This window comes from Gopherus flavomarginatus, chromosome 5 (genome assembly GCF_025201925.1).
Source record: "Gopherus flavomarginatus isolate rGopFla2 chromosome 5, rGopFla2.mat.asm, whole genome shotgun sequence".
NCBI lineage: Eukaryota > Metazoa > Chordata > Testudines > Testudinidae > Gopherus > Gopherus flavomarginatus.
In genome coordinates this window covers 121,261,203-121,278,851 of record NC_066621.1, presented here as the reverse complement: position 1 = coordinate 121,278,851, position 17,649 = coordinate 121,261,203, and the positions used below count along the sequence as shown (strand labels likewise).

General features: G+C 42.6%; 1 protein-coding gene across 27 annotated transcripts in view; it reads right to left on the bottom strand.

Moving 5' to 3' along the window:
- Positions 1 to 8,967: 8,967 nt before the first annotated feature.
- The window catches only part of NRXN3 (neurexin 3), a 1,481,114-nt gene continuing 1,472,432 nt past the window's right edge, over positions 8,968 to 17,649 (bottom strand). For 12 of the 27 annotated variants that reach the window (XM_050953172.1, XM_050953174.1, XM_050953180.1 and 9 more), the window contains one exon: positions 8,968 to 12,532. In XM_050953172.1, coding sequence (XP_050809129.1) covers positions 11,607 to 12,532 — 926 coding nt within the window. In that variant the 3' untranslated portion in view covers positions 8,968 to 11,606. The remainder of the gene's footprint in view (positions 12,533 to 17,649) is intronic. The other 15 variants (XM_050953186.1, XM_050953187.1, XM_050953188.1 and 12 more) reach the window with 3 other exon arrangements.

Here is a 17,649-nt window from a genome sequence, read left to right as displayed (position 1 = left end):
GCAGGACGCAACTCAGTTTGACTTGCCACTTGAGGATTTGTAGTCAAATTTTCACAGCTGGCTCTTAGCCATAAAGTGCAAGATGTTTTGAGTGTAACATTTTACTCTCTTTTCCAGACAATGACCACTAAGAAGGGATGTTCTTTTAGCTGGTTTACCAACCTTTAGTTTATGAAGTGCATCAGGCCTTTTTAGGCTTGTTATGTCAACGTTATAAATGTGAGGCAGATGGATTTAAATTGCAGCAGCCAGATGTGTGGCCAGATTTGGAGAATCTCAAAACTTGTATTTGGGGTTTGGGGTAAGCCTATTCTAAACATAGGTGGCATCCAGATCTGGAATACAAACCCCTGCTTCAGTGGCCTAACTTCAGGGGAGGGTATGTGGTTTCCGAATCAGGATTACATTGAACTCAGCCTGTATATCTTCCCAATTAGTAGCAGGAGAGCTCCGCACTGAGTTTTGACAGAATACATCCCCAATGGCTGGCTGGAAGCAGTGTGCTTTAGAAGAGGCCATCAGGAGAGCAACTACTCCTTTCATCCTTTGTAATAAGAGGGGAGATGATGCAGGGAGCTGATATAAAGAAGGGAGAGCACGTGAGAGAGGCTGAGGAACTGGTTGCTTAAATAAAACATTTTTCATTAATGTCGTTTCTCACCCCCTGCCTCTAGCCAACAAAACTTTTGCCTTGGCGTTGAGATAATTAATCTTTGTTGTTTTGGAGTGTTCTCTAGCAATACTCCAGTCTTTAAAGGCATCTAACCCTTCTGCTGATGAGCATGTTTGTCTCTCCATGAATCTTTCACAACCATGGCGCTGCTGGCATTTCATTATGAGCCTGATCCTGTTCCTGCTTAAAGTCAGTGGCAAAGCTCCCATTGGTACAGGGCCAGGTGCGAATGTTTCATTGAACTCTGTGGACTGTTCAGATGTTCCTGGTGTATTAAACAGCACAGGAGATGCATTCAGCCTGTGCACATATAGTACATTCAATAGCATAGCAGGTGGCGTGTGCCTGGAAGATACCGGACACTGTAGTGCTGGCTATGTATTTTACCTACGTTTATTGTACCTGGAACAAGCAGCAGTAGTCAAAGGGGTGAAACCAGTAACAGCAATTACATTTAGTGGTGAGAGAGGAAAGCCATTCAGTCCACTTGCAGGCCCACTGGCATGAGAAAAATCGGTGTGTGTTGTACAGAGACAATTGCTTTGAGAATGGAGTCTGAGGAGCTCTGAAAGCACTGAAAGAACCCAGACTTCTCCACCAGTACCAGCGACATGAACACATTTAGTTGGGCAGCAGTTGCAGCCTGCCTTACTCTACTCTGAGCACTTACTTTTATTGCGAGTCTTTAAGTGGATTGAACCAGTTCTCTGAAATGTCCCGCAATACTTAGGTGTCAAAAAGGAAACTAGGATTTTCAAAACAATCTTTTAAGTACTCAACAGTACTTGTTTTGGCAGCTCATGGCATGGTAATGAACAGAGCAGCCTGACTGCTGCCAGAACAGCTGCAGCTATGGGGAGGGCATTGGAAGAGAGCCAGGCAAGGTTCCTTCCATGCTCCCACTCAGGCATGGGTGGCATGTGACTCCTGTGTTTGGGGAGACTGGACATGAGCTAGAAGTGTGTGTGGGCGGGGGGCACCAGCCCCAGGACTGTGGGTCTGTCCCTGCTTCTCCTCTAGGCCACACCCCACTTGGCTGCCTCCCTACAAGGTCCCACCCATGCTCCACCCCCACGCTACCCCAGCCTTGACCTCCTCCCCTGAGGCCCCGCCCATCTGCCCACTGCTCACACCTCTTCGCCCTCCCTCCCCGCAAGACCCTCCCCAGCCTGTCGCTCATGCCTCTTTATGCCCTCCCACCGCATATGCCTTCCCCCTCCCCCCCCGACACCCAGGCCACCATCCCCTGCGTGCTGCTTGCGCCTCTCTGTCCTGAGCAGCAGGTGTGTGTCAAGGTGTCTTTGGGGAGAAGAGGCAGAGTGAGGGCCAGACCTCCAGGGGAAGAGATGGAGCAGGGGTGGGAAGAGGAGCAGCATGGGCAGGGCCACAGGGGAAGAGGACAAGCGGACAGGAGGCCACACTTAGGGTGGAGCATGCGGGGTGGTGCATAGGCACTGCCAAGATGCCTTTTTGGTGGCAGCCCTCCAAAGGCATCTGGCCAGCGTGCCTCCAGAGAGAAGTGTGCCACAGCCTCCCCTGGCCTCTCATAACTGCCACCCAGGCACTCATGAGTCAGCATATGTCCCCAGTGGCCCATCCTCCTGCTGGGAACACAACATGTGGGAGGAGCTCCCCTCACATGGGGTTGTAGGGGCGCGAGAGAGCAAGTCAGGCCAGGATCCCGTAGACTCAGCACTGGGCCCTGGTCACCTATATCGCCCTCCAGCCTTCTCCTGCTATTATCTAGCATGGTAAGTCCTGTAGCTCAAAAATGCAGTCCAAGACAATACTGAAGGTTCAAACCCACTGAAGGTACCTGATGGCAGGAGTTGTTACAGTTGCACATAACAGAATTTATTCTTATTGCTTTCCTATTTAAATAAACCCTTGGACACTCCATAGAAAAGACGTTAGCAGAACATTATTAAGATTGTGAAGTCAAGCACTTCAAAGTTAGGGAATATGAACTTTTAGATCATATAGTAGTGTTTTGCTCAGGATTGCTGCCTCAATGAGGACTTGTTGGACACTGCTCAGAGAAAAAATAACAGTTGTTTAGTAAATGAGGCTATACCTTGTGATAGTCTGTAGCATTATAGTGACCACGTTCACAAGCTTATGCTAAAGTTTATACAACATATGACTTGTAAAGTATCATTTGAAATTTCATAGTCTGCGGAACGTTTTTGTTCTGGTCAAATGTGTGTGTTGACACACCATATATAAATTATAAGATTCTACTGTATAACATAGCTGTAACATGCTCTAGCGTTAGAAAAGCAGGCACAAACCAGTTTTAAGAGAGAAAAAGACACTGGTACCCAAGCCAGGTGTTAATGATTCATCACCTGCTTAAATAGCCATTCTCTGGTAGGGGGAAGGTGTGAGCAAGAAATTTACATTTCATCACGAGGCTGGTTCAAAGCTCATGTCCTCAAGAGACTGTTTGCCACAGCAAGGATGGTTCTAGCCAAGAAATTGAATCATAATGAGGGGAGAAAAACACTTGCCCTCATGCTCTCCACCTTCATCTCTGCTCAAGACATCAATGACCCTGACAGAGCTGATGTTGGGAGGGAGTGCTGGCTGGGAGGTTTTGCCACCAGTACAGCCTGCTATAAGCTTAGAAATCTTTTTGCTTTCAAGTTCACTTAGCTTGTTAAGTTAGGCCTTTAGTTTGTGTTTTATCTGTGACTTCTTTTGTAACCAATCCTGACCTTTCTGCCTCATTACTTGTAGTCACTTAAAATCTTTCTGCAGTTAATAAACTTTGCCCTTTTTAATCTAACCAGTGTGTTTAACTTAAAGTGTGTGGGAAACTTCATCTGGGATAACAGAGCTGGTGTATGGCATTTTCCGTTGATGAAATGATGGACTTTGAATGAGCTTGAATTATTCAGCAAGGTGCTGGGCAACACAAGACTCACATTTCTGGGGGAAAGTCTGGGACTAGAGAATCTGCCAGTGTTCTTCTGCAGTGTACTTCACAAGTGGCCAGCTAGTAGTGTTCAATACTGTGCAGCTGGGCACATGCTGGAGCCTGTGTGTTAAATGGCCAGGAGTGACTGTTTCCCGGTTGGAGAACTGAGGCAACACAGGTATTCAGCAGGTCAGACTGTACCCTGGGGATTGTCACAATCCTTGCTCTAGAAGTTGGGAGGTGACCACTAATAGCGTGTGCATCAGGCATGTGAGGCCTGATGTCCAGAGTTGTTGAGCTCTCACAACTACAGCTGCCGTCGATGGATGTTCCCCAGCTCCAATAGTAATACGGTGAAATTAGGAAGCGCATGAGGCTAGGGCAAGGAATTAGCAGTGTCTGAAATCTAATCCTGGTGCTGCCACTGATTTTATGAGTGGCCTCAGGTATTTTTGTCTCAGCTTCCCCATCTGTGAAAGGGTGATAAGCCTTTTGTCCCAAGTGGATATGTGGCCCTAAATTAATAATAAATAAAAAATGAATAATAATTGGAGATATACCTATCTCCTAGAACTGGAAGGGACCTTCAAAAGGTCATCAAGGCCAGCCCCCTGCCTTCACTAGCAGGACTAATGTTAGTCAGGCACGCGATACCCTAATTCAGTGTTTAGTTGTGGGGTGGGGTGGGGGCAAATAAAGGTAAACAGGCAACCTTCATGTTAGCATTTCTTAACTTTTATGTGCCTGACCAGAGTACACAGTTTTTAATAAAATATTTGTATGTAACCTTTCATTATTTTAGAGTGTGTGTGAGAAGTGAACCATGCACATGCTCTATTTCTTCCTTCAATTACCTTTAAAATAAGATAGATATTGTTCTTTTCAGAATGAGATGTCTCCTGTCTCATCTTTTCCCTTGCCCTTTCCTCCCTATCAAAGGCCTGCTGCTATCTCCAGTTTTTATGAGGACTATAAATTACTGATCCAAACCATGACACTGAGAACAGTGCAGAACTTTACTTATGGCAAGGAAATCAATGAGCTATCATGACTGATGCTCTCTGGTGCTTTCGCTTTTCCTGTCTGTGGCTCTCATTCCATGGTGTGAGTCAGTCCGACTTCCTGGTCCAGTCTTTTGGGCATTTAATAGCCTCTTTGTGTCAAGCAATTCAAATGCCACTGTGTCAGCATGGAGTTTTCAGGAAGCCCCAAGCCTATAGCACTATTAATAATTGCATTTATAGTGCTTCTATCTTGAATAGTACACTTTACTTTGTTTCATCCAAATTTCCCTCTTGTGGGGGAGAGGGGACCTTTCAGCGCTCCAGCCAGGGCTTTAATCCAGGGCAATCTACACCTAACTCCTGGGCGCACTAGAGTTTTAAACTCTGTAGAGGGTAACCAGATAGCAAGTGTAAAAAATCGGGATGGGTGGGGGGTAATAGGTGCCTATATAAGAAAAAGTCCCCAAAAGTTGTACAGTCCCTCTAAAACCAGGACATCTGGTCACCCTAACTCTGTATGAAACATCTGATCAACCAACTCTATCCCGTCCCTGGTGACTGTACCTAACACACTTGGTCATTTGGGAAAGTCATGTGAAGGGCTTTCCCAATAGGCCCTGGAAGGATTTTGCCTGGCACAGAGCGGGAGGGGCCTCTTACCTGATTGGCATTAAAGGAGATATAGGGTTCAAAGAATAAGTCTCCCAGCTGGAAATCCAAGGCGTAGGACATTGGTGCCATAAAGAGTGTTTTAATCAAATGAGGCTCAGAAGAAACAGTTACAGAGGCCACAAACAACCCCTCATGCTGTGACCCCCGCCATCAATGAAAGACCTGGTTTGTTAACAAACAGGGAACCCACTTCTCCAGTCATGTCTCTTTCTCAACAGCAATTCCACAGAGGCTGCTACTTCCTTAGGGCAGCAGTAACTGCCTTGGTCCTTGTCTGTGTAAAGAAGGGGCTCAAGGGATCTGAAGAGGACTATTTGAGAGGACATAACAACCCTGGCTGTCCTTGAGAGGTTCCAAGCCTTGCTCCACAGAACGAGTGCAGAGCTACTCTTTGGCTGCTTTTTCACTGGCTCAGGCTAGCTTGGCCTAGTGAGTGACACTTTTAAAAAATACCTTAAGGAACGTATTTAGCCCCATGTGAACTATGTATACGAAAGCCTATTTTGTCGTTGTGTGGTGAAATAAACATAATTCGAGTGTGTTAACAGAGCAGGCACTCCAAGCCTACAGACAATGGCGCTAAGTCTTTATTTACACTTTTGATTAGCGTAAATAAAGAATAACATCCTGAAGTCACTTTAAACTAATGTAAAAGCTGAGTAAGTGAAAGGAGACGCCCCCAAGGCCTCTACTGCTGCATAATTTACCACAGAAAAGGCTGAATAACGGAAGCACTGTATAAACTGTTAATTAAACAAAAATGACTAAACTATTTAAAATTGTAGACTAGAGCCTTGGGCAACTTCATCTGTATTGTATCTATAAATACGTTGGTCTACATTCTAAACTCCTTACACAGGCCTCACAGTTTGCAGTGGCACGGCTATTATACCTGTATATGTAAGATGGCCTTTCTGTTTCTTCATAAAATCTGCTGCTGGTAGAAAGACAACATAAGAAGACGCCCAAGGAAAGGAAGAAGGATGAACATGTTGGGACAGAAGACACTGAGATGAACATCCAGGGTGCTAGAGGAAAGCACAAAAGGATGATTTTTCCACATTCAGGATGGTCCCTCACTCCAGGAGCCACACATTTTTTGGGTGAAGAGAGAATGTTGCGTCTCTTGGGGAGCTTATTATGGGAAGAAGAGGGAAACAAGCAAGAGACAGGCACAGATATAGACTATATTTTAAGCTACCATCAGGCATCTCAGATGGCACTTATGGCTGCAATACCTCACCCCCACCTTGTCACCTGTGCTGCCCACAACCCAGCTAGTTTCCCATGCATTCCTACTGAGCAGCAGGCAGGCATCAAGGTTCCCCCTGCAGTGAATTCCCCTGTGGCACTGGATCTGTAGGCCACAGCTCTGCCTCCCTTCTCGCTGCTCCTTTCCAATCAGCAATAGAGAAGACAACAGTGACTGAAGGAGATGGTGGCCAGAGGCGCATGAGGAGAGCAATTGCTTTGCTGCAGTGTGTGGGAAATGTCATATATGGGTGGAGCCATACAAACCATACCAGCTATGGTTGTTATGTTGGCCCAACCTGCAGGTGAGCAGCTTTGCAGAGCCACAGCTCCACGAGGACAGGAAATGCTGCTCTGGTTGAAACAGTTTGTGCTCCAGTGTTAACACATTTTAGGGATTTAATGCAACTGGTGTGCTTTTTGACCCTGCTGGAACCAGTCTGGGGATGTCAGGAGAAGCAACTTCCTGTGTGTGACTTTTTTTGGAAGGCCTGGCTGTGTGTGTCGGGGGAAACCTCTCTGACTGGCAGTTTTCCACACATCTGCATCTCCTGGGGTAGAACAGCTGCTGCAGGAGGCAGGTGGAGCACCCTATCCGCCTCACCACTGAGGAACTAACAGATGTTTTTGGCTATGGGAAGGGAGAAAAGAGGAAACAGACCATACCATTTTCACACAAGGTGAAGTAGGAGCCAAAAGAGCCCAGCAACTCAGGGCATCTTTGCTCCCACTTCTCTTGTAAGAAATGGGGTGGCTCCTCTCTCTTCCTCCCCCCACTACTGCAACACCAGACCTGGGAAGGGTGGGAGGAGAACCACCATGGCGCTGCCCTTCCACTACACTGAGATGAGGTGTGGAAGATCCCCTGGAACTACTCCACCCCCACCCCGGCCTGGGTTGAGGGTGACGAACCTCCACAGCTGCAGAAGCAGAGGGGTGTTGCCGGGGGCATGAGCATATGTGGGGCAAAGAGGGTTCAGCATAGTTGTTGGGGATGGGCAAGTGGAGTTGATATAAGGGCTGGGGGCACAAAATTAATTCATTTGGAGCAGGACCACACAATTAATTGCTGAGCGGCTCCATTAACATGGGGTGAAATCCACATGTAGAAGGTCCCCTTCTGATGCATAACTGAATAAAATCACCATAATTTGGACAACTGACTTGATCAAGAGTTAAGTCTGAAGAAAAATTAAGAAAGGACCACAGATTCAGACCTTTGTTGAAGATAAAATCTGTCCCCATTGGGCCCTTCAGTTCTCAAACTCTACAGCTTTGAGCTCAATTGCAGCATCCATTATGTACCAGTAAAAGAAAACTAATTACATACTCTCTGCAGGCTTCTTGCCATTAGGGAAGGGGTCATCACATCTCCACAGTGCCATCTGGGCCAGAAGCTTAGCAATAGCTTTGAGTTTTTAAGTGCCATGGCATATAGCTACTATAACAATTTGATTAAAAGAAAAACCTCAGTGATTGGCAATAAGGCCGTAAATAGTTTAATAACTATTAATTTAATATTGTTGATATTTTATCAGCTGAATTTTCCAAATTCCTGTCAGCATTTCTCTATCTTCTTATCTTGGATTGGGGCAAATGATCTCTTCTGGAGAGCTGCAGTTGGAACAATGCTTTGTAGCCTCAATCTATTCTGGCGATACAAAGGAATGATTCATGAATGCAGTCTCCATTTGGACATGTAGGCAAGCAGGATCCTTCATTGTTGAAAGGTTATGTTCTACTAAAGCCATATTTAAAATTTAGGCAATTGCCCACTGGTTAAAGTGCTTTACAATTAAACCAGACTATAAGGAAGGGGTGGGTGAAATGTACCTTACAACAACTTGAAAGATGCCTGTTTATCATGAAGTCACATGGGGCTCTACATTCCTTGAGAAGCTACATCATCAGATAGTCAAGACAGGTTCTTATCTGACCTAGCTTCCAAAGGTCTTATCCCTGGGGAAACTTAAAATTGGACTAGACAAAGCATCTGAAAATATGCTGTAATGCAAGGGATTAAATAATCTGATCGGTCTTAACCTGTCTTCTTTCTGTGGATGAAATCCTGAGGTCCTTGCTCACTAATTACTCAACAAAACTGCCACAGGAATAAAGGACTGAGTTAAAACTACATAATGACTCAGGGTTTGGCCCATAACTGTTAATTATTCTTTAAAACAATTTTTGTTCTAGCAGTTTGTCCTTCTTTGTGATTATGAATAATAATTAGGACCCAATCCTGTGAAGTCTGAGTCTCCCACGTATCCCGACTGACTTCAGTGGACTACTTATTTGACTAGTCAGGTGAATAAAGGTTGGCCGGATTGAGTCCCACAATATCTTTCACACTGCACGAGTTTTGCTGTAACCATGCTTATCTCCCCTCCAGAACATTAGAGTGCCTCTTGAGCCTTTTGGAAATAAAAGGACAGCAACATCCAGGGCTTTGGGAAGAACATTTTATTGCTAAGCATATCCTTGAATGAAAATGCAAATAAGAAAGGAAGGAAAGAAAGAAAGAAGGGGAGAAAAAAGCAGTAACGTCACAATAACTCAAATGAATATCCTTGAGGTTCTGTGCATAAAACAACAGGAGTATGGTAGAAGCCCACATACAGAAATGCACGTTCCCAAAAAAATGTCAAATAGAAACTTACACAAAAAAAAGTAACAGAACAGAAAAGAACGTGGGATTTTTTTCTTTTAAAAAAGGAGGGGGAGGGTATAAAAAAGAAAGAAAGAAAGCAAGAAATCATTTCACAAGACTCCAAGAACAGCAATCTTTTACAGACATTGAGAAATAATCAACTTCAGATAGGTTCGGCCAGTTAAGTTGTCTAAAATCGTGCTTTCATACCTTTTTAAAACTTGTCTTTTTTTAGTTTTTAGTATTTAAAAACAAATCAAACAAAACAAAAAATAAACCACCCAAAAAACAACCTCACAGACACACACACACACACACACACACTGAAAGAGCTGTTAACTGCGAAAGCTTCTTCTCTAAACATTTGAGAAGGCTGCTTTTTATTTTGTTCCCATGTGCGTGTGTGCATTTGATGACACTTTTCTTCAAAGTCAAATATTCATGCGAATTATAAACACCAGCAAGAGTAGATTTCTAAATCTAAACAGCTGATTAGTTTTCATCTGTACACAGAGAAATTGTACATTTGTGATACTCCAAAGTCTTCAATTCATTTTGTGTTTGTTTTTCTTTTTGTCTCTCTCCCCCTCTTTTGCTTTTTTTGCACGTGACAGTCATGGCCATGAAACCAGTAGGTTATTGTTCTGTACAGTAAGTTACTCCCTTTCACATAATTGGGGAAAAATAAAAAACAAACCACTAAGATTAATTAAATCAACTAAAACAAACAAAAAAAAATCCCAGTTTAACCATAAAACATTATATACATCAGGGTACTCTAGAAATTACACTAGCAAAAAAAGTAGTAAAATATGTAAACAAAATCTGAGAATTTTTTTTTTGTCCTTTTGACACAGGTAACTGTGACAAAGCTAAAGCACACACTCTCTTCACATTTTTATGGTTTGCTTTTTGTTGGTATTATTAAAATGTTTTTCTTCTAAAACAACATTCTCATTTCATGTAAACACCTTGACAGTTTCTGTTCCAGTCGTCCCATCAAACATATGGTGATAAATATATCTGTGTATATATATATATTTATATATATAATACTATTATTAACTCCTTGTATTATTTTTTGTGTCACAGCAGCTTTATTCATTTCTTTTATATAAAAGAGAGAGTAAAGGGTGAATAGGGCAAATGGAAAGACAGATAGTCAGAAATGTCAAGCTACAAAATTAAAATATTACACATGAAAAACATCTCCATGTCAAAAAAAACCCCTATGAATTTTGCACTTGTTTGCAGCATGTGTTTGGCTTGTGTGACGTTTATGGTTCTTGTCAAAGGTTGAACTCCAGTATTGTCTTTCTGACCTCTTTATTCAACTGCTTTATTATTAATTTTTTTGCATGCATTGTAATCAGTCACAGAACCAGAACCCCAAAAAAAGGCTCCCTTCGTTTAGCATCGTATATCTAGCTCAGAGTGGCTCACCACTTTTCTTTTGCTCCCCCCAACCCCCTCACTTATTTAGCCATAGTTTGGCTGAGTTAATGCACACTCACTGGTATAGTCAAATAAAGCCAATGGCCCCAATCAAACCAGACTGAAACCTATCTGTTCATGAGTTCAGTTGCAGATACTGAAGCCAAATCTAAGGGGGACCAGTTTTCCATAAGAATCATCTTCATCGTCACCCATTACACACTTTCACTGTGCTATTAGCAAATAACTTACTGTAGACAACGGATTCTAGAGACCACACAACCAGATATGTAGAGTTAACACCATGGGTAGCTTTTGAGTTCATATATGGCAATAGTCTCTCTTTATTTATTAGGTGGGTCCCTCCCCCCCAGATTTCTTCTTGACTCATGTCCTGGTTCATTCTCTTCTCCCCTTCACACCTCCCAACGCCCAAAAAGAAAAAGAAAAAAAAAACAAATAAAAACCAACAAGTCCCAAAACCATTTATTCCCCGCCCCCCTCAGATCTCAAAAAATTATACGTATGCTGGACACGGCCAGATCAGTTTGTTTGATTTTTTTGTTTGTTTGTTTAAAATGTTTATGCATTTTTTCTTTTTCTTTCTTTCTTTTTTTTTAATAAGTAAACTGAAAAATGATCGATACAGTCAAAGATCACGAACATCATTAAGACTCACTTGGAGATATGAAACAAGTAAGCCATGAAATCTTCTACCTTTTGCGGAAAGTTCAGCGAAGAGGAGATGTGGAGACTTCCAAGTCCGTCAGCATGGTAGAGCTGCATGTGCCATCTCCAGAACACTAAGTGTGCTTTATAATACAGTAGGGCAGAGTTTGCTGACTCTAAGCAATGACTGAGACGTTAACAGTCACAGCTGAATTTTTTCCCAATTTTTTTTCCCATAAACTGTAGCTCCCAATCTCATTAGCTGTAACGGCTCTGATATTTCAGTTAAATCTCATTAAGTATATATATATTTATATATAAATAAGTATATTTTTACACATAATACTCTTTGTCCTTGTTTTTCTGTTTCTTGTGGCCACTCTTTGTGCTCTGCTGCTTCTCCTTCACGAGCGTGCCATTGCTCTGGGCTGAGTTGCTGATGTAGTTCCGCGTCTCATCCACCTGATAGGACCCCTCGTCCCTGTTCCTGTACTTGTACATGGCATACAGGAGGATCAGGATGCAGAGGGCGGCAGCAGCCACAATACCGACGACCATCCCTGTTGTGCTGCTCGACTCACGGACCACCTCTGAGGCCCCCGGAACCCGTCTGATTCCTGGCTCCGTGGGGTTTGCTGTGGGCACATTACGGAACATGGGGGAAGTTATTAGCGGGCTCTTCAGCTTTGTGCTGTCTAGCTCATAGGCAGTGGGCAACGGAAGCAAGACTATGTCAGGCTGGGGTTTGAGCTCACGGTTATTCATTTTGCCAGCGGGCAATTTGGGCACCATCCCAGTCGAGGACGAAGCTGTGGAGCGGATCAGCTCAGGGGACAAAGCCGTGGTAGTAGTCCTACCAGTTTCGGAGACTTTGTTAGGTCTAAAGTCCTTGGATTCCCACTTAGGTGCATGTGCTTTGTAGCCACCTTCGAAGACTGAAGTGGAAAGACTCTTATCTGTTACCAAGGAGAAGGTGGTGTAAAAATCTTCATCATCAGTAGGGGGTAGGTTAGAGTCAAAGGTTTCCCCTGAGCCATACCCAGATATCACCAAGCCATCATCATCACAACCATCGCTGCCTTGGTCCGACAAGCAAGGTAACCCCGCCTCAGAGGTCATGGACAGGGAATCTTTGGTGGTCTCAATAATGGTGAGGAGGGGGCGAAAGGTAGGGGGGAGTGTAATGAAAGGTGCACGAGTAGCAATAGGAGGGATATCTAAAGGGTCTTCTACAAGTAGAGGGATAACTAATTCACCTCCTGGGATTGAAAAGAAAAAACAGAAGATTAGTAAACATTAGTGACACAGTGCATCATGTTCAATTCCCTGAGCTCAAAGGTGGTGGAGGACTCAGTAGTTATGAAGAAGTGTCAGGGAGCCAGCTTTCCTGCCCCGAACCACACCATCAACACACTTTTCCAGGGTTCTAGGAAGCTTTCTGCCCAACCCTCCTTTTGAGATAGGTAAACTGGCCATTCCAATTCCTTTCTCTTTTAATCTCTGCTAGGTACGTTCAAGTGAGAGAATTTTGAAATCCTAGTGACCAAAGGGTTTGCAGTCCTAAAGATACTCTCAAGTGACTGTGCAGATTTCAAACTTGGCATGGTTCCATTTTCTGACGTCTTTTACTATATGGGAAAAAGAATACTTAATTGTGGAATTACTCCAAACCTCCAGACAGAACTGTTCTCTTGGGTTGGATTTTGCTGCTGACGCATCCTGATTTTACCAGTTTTTTCTCTGTTCTTGTTACTGGTATTTCTTCTCTGCCATTTGAGTTCCACAGCAACAGTTCCCAGTTCAACCTTTTTTTCTTGTTTGTCCATCCTGTTTTTTAAATTGTGTGAGTGAATGAAGTGCGCATGAAAGGTAGGGATGGACTGTTGTGGTTGGAACTAGATGTAGTGCAAGAAGGCACAGAGAGTGCCTGAATGCATGTTTGTCTTTTTTATCTTCAATACCCTCTGCTACTCTAGTCCTTTCCCTCTCCCTGCCCCTTCTCAGCTCTGCTAACGCACCCTGATATTGATTTGCAATACTCCTTGTTGTTTCAGTGCTGGGCTTTAAGGGACACTGACAATTCTCGTTCATTGTGCCAAACTGTATTGTGGTTTAATGATATGGACAAATAAGAAGTACGATGACCTAAATCAGGATTTGATTCCAGGCCACGAAAGTGAAGAGTAATCGCCATCCTGCACTTTCTGGCATTTCTTTCTGTGCTGATGGTTGTGATGAATGTTACTTTTTCTCTAGCCTGGCAGACAGCTTTCTGCGAAGCAGGTACTAAATAAGAAAGTCTCATAATCTGCTGTCTGGGAGTGCTTGTGCTGTGAACAACCAGCAGCCATTCCTCACTTTCTCCATACCCAAGCTCATTATCTCTGCAAATGAGAGACCCAAGGTCATTTCAGAACCTGGGTATCTCAGCACCACTGTGGTGCTTGCAAGCAATGAGGCCTCCAAAGATTATTTGTTTTATCAGGGTATAGGCTTGAGTCACACTTTCACCATAATGTGACTGTATTTTCAGGCTCAGGAAGCTATCAGTCCACTTGTCTTTTCCATGGGTATGAAAGCACAGTGGATTACTCTCACATATGTTCAGATCACACAGTCTTGTGCTTAAGTATAGATTTCTATCTTTTTTTTTTTAACTGAGTCATGTTGCCGTTGCATGTAAATTTTGCTTTTAGTTATAAATTTTGTTAGGCATTTAAGCTAATTGGGCTGTATCCTGAGAGCCTAAGGTAAACCGTCCTCAGGCAAGTTCCCATTACTTTCAATGGGCATTTTGCCTTAGGAAAGACTAAGTATAAACTGAGGGCCATGCACATTGAGTAATCATTTTCATCAGTGTAAAGTGAGTGCCTAGTTGTGTAAAACGTTACCACTAGTGTGAGTGGAGAATTCTGAGGATTTAATATTATTTTGCTCACACTTTGCACAAGTATATATGGCTACAGAAAGTGCAAGGCAATAGAGAATCGGACAGAATAAAAAACTATGGCTTTGCTTAATTCATTTGTATTAATTAATTGTCTTTCATCCAAGTGACAGTTGAATGGCGTTGGGTAAAAAATTTGGCTATTGCACTGTGGTGCTCTATTGTATTTTCTCATTTGTTTCACACTGAATTTCCATTGGTAGTTCCACTGCCAAGGGTAGTTCTGCAAAATATATGCTATGATCAGAGAGAGTATGATTTTGCCCTAAATTTTGTTTGCTGGGTGCTTGCAGGTTTACCATCATTTTGATCCAAATTTATTTGGGCAGCAGTCATTTTTAACCACCAATTGGAGTGTACAAATGGAGTCTCAGGGCCTTTAAAATGTACTACCTTTAATATTTCAAATCGGAAAGCAACAGTGGCATATGGTTATTCGTATTCTTCCGTAGGGGTAAAATGCTGGTACCACTGAAGTCAATGGAAACCTTAATGTTTACTTAAGTGGCACTAGAAATTAGCCCCAAATTAGAATCCATTATTTTACTTAGGTTCTTAATATACCCATGGAGCAAAGCTCGTTCTAATGTATGAGATGAAAATGGCAATTTGGACATGTCATTTAATTTTCTGAGCTTCCAGGTAATATTCCTGCCACTTCTGTTACTGAACAAAGAAGGGAAAAGTTGAATATTATGTATCTAAAATAATCCCACAGGATTTCTTCAAATTGTATCTGTTCAGTACAAACATGGGAAAGGCAAAGCGCATTATTACTCTGCAGTTTGCCAAACTACTACATTGCATTTTGTGAACCTGTGATTCTGGTCTCCTTCTTGTGAAATAATAACAGGAACTTGTCTTGTTCCTGTTTATGCTATTGTTTTAGAAGCTTGTTTTCTGTCCATTGTTAGCGTAGGGCATGGATAATCCATTTTATCACACGGTCTCAGGACAAACTTGAACGAGGGCCTTCAGGAAAAGATCATCTATCAGAATAAGTTCTATGGACTATATAAGACTGAATAAAATAATGGAATTTTCAGCCAAATATGAAATTGAGCTGCCTGTTGAGTGGGGAATTGAAGTCCCTGAAAGTCATCTGAGGTCTGTTGAGTGGCTAATAGTGTCCCTTTAAGTGATTTTAAGACCAATTCATCCAACATTATACAATAGCATTCATCTGCAAGTTTAGTGCACCATCTGTGATGCACAATTGGAGTCGGAAGCTTGGCGGTTTTTAATTGCCCATCTAAAGCTTCTGAAGTGCCTGTGTTATTAAAAGCTACTATGCTTACAAATGGATTCTGTTGATCTGCCACCCAATAGGGCAATATTTTGGGCAGCTTTCCTCCCACAAGGAAATACTTTAGTCCATTTTACTATCAACTCTTTGGACTTGACCTCAAGGAGATGGAAATATTTAGTTTTTAAAACTGGAAGACAAAGCTTTCATTAACAGAACAACTACTTGCATTAAAAAGCAATTCATTTTTCTAGGATTTTTTTTTACTTGCAGTTAATGATCAAATATAATGTCATTATAAAATGGTTGGGTTTTTCATGAAACGTCAAGAAGAGTCTAACAGAGCTATTAGGATTAAAGGGGTTCCACATATGTAACTGAGAGCAGATATTGTCTCTTTGTGTACAAAAGTAGGTCAGAAAGAAGACAATGAGCCAAATTCAGAGGTGAGTCTGAGTCTTAGCAGCTATCTGAGAGGTGGTATAACTTATGTGCTTGTACGGCTGAGACAATTTAGGCTTTCGTGGAATCACTTAATCTCACTCTGAATTTGGCCCAGTGTGTCTGGTGAGCCACATCAAGGGTGCAAGCTACACCCAAAAAAATAAGATACAGTTAAGGGTCTTTCTCCTGGGGTTCATGGTTTTTAGAGGAATCATTTCCCTACCAAGGAATACATTGGTCAAAGTTGCTAAGATATTGTGGCTCTTGGAATTCATGGTTTGGTTTGGTTTTTGGATTGGTTGACAGAATGTTTTTTCATTTGAACTAAAATTGGCTAGTATTTCATACATGATGTCCCAACAATAACACAGTGAGGAAGGAGTATTTAGGTTTGTTACTTGATTGTAAGTACATATTGCTGCTTCCTGTGAATGTGTAATTTCACATTGAACCTAGAAATCTCCGCCTACATCTAAGAGTTGAAACTTTCTCACACAGTGGCTCTCTGGCGCAGAACCTGAAGGTTCAGGCCTTTCCCTATACAATTAGTGCCCACTTTATTGTCCAAAGTATGTATAGTACCAAAAGAGATACAAGCGGTACAGAGAAGGAAACCACTGTGTTTTCAAATAACTGTAGAGGGATCCAGTCATCTGACTCCCATTAAATAAATGGTCAGGATTAATATCTCTTAATTACTTCTTTGAAAAGGAATCTGATGGTGCAAAGGGCTACATTAGTGCTAAATATTTGTGGGCCAATTCTTGAAGTCCTTCCTGATTTGGTCCATTATTATTGAGTTGTGCAGCTAACTCTTAGAAAATGTACAGAGAAATTCCCGCCTAAAAGATATCCGCCGCTCTCTGTTTGATTGAGGTTCAACTGCAGAGACATGGGATCTTGGTTTCTGGCTGTTATTGCTTTGTTTGGAAAGCAAGCATCAGTTAGTGGTGCTGGTGGATGAGCTGTGGATTCAGAACTTGTTTATACCATTCAAGGCATCCCAAGAAGATAGCAGGGCCTTTTCTGTTTACAGTCCTGCCCATTCCCCTTGTCCCCTCTCCCCAGCGGATAGGTGCTCCCTGAAGAAAGCTGTGCAATTGAAGTGGCTTGTGTTGACAGCACAGTGCTGAAAGATGAAATAAAAGGAATAGATAAAATGGCTTCCTCCGCTGTGGCAGGGATGCAGAATAAGTGCCAAGTGCCAACAGCTGTACCAAGAGGATTGAGGTCTGTGTGGTGTGAAGCCCCAACCCAACAAAACACTAATATCCAAGTGCTTCCTTTGGATTTCTTCTTTCTTGGGACAAGCATAGTGTGTGTTCCTTAAAGTTCGCATTTTAAATCTGGAATTTATACTTTTTTGAGAGGGCTGTGCTTTCCTTTAAACTAGTAGGACCACTGGGGATATTAAAGGTCTACTTTAGCCTTGAAGGCTGCCCTGCTTTTTCCTTTATGAGTGCTTTATAGATATATAATTCATACCTCTGGGGCTGATCTACTGTAAGGGCTCGCTGTCACTGGAAAAGATGGAGTGTAAAAAATTTAATAGAAGCCTTCTGAACTGTGAGGATGTTGTGGGTCAATCATGAATGTAGAGGGCATCAAGCAAAAAAAAAAAAAAGTTAGCAACCTCCAATTCTCATCTTTCTGGCCAAGACTGTTTCACTAGCGTCTCAAGCATCAAAGAGAGGCAGCACAAAAAGCGCACACACAAACGGAATCCTGAAAGATTCAAC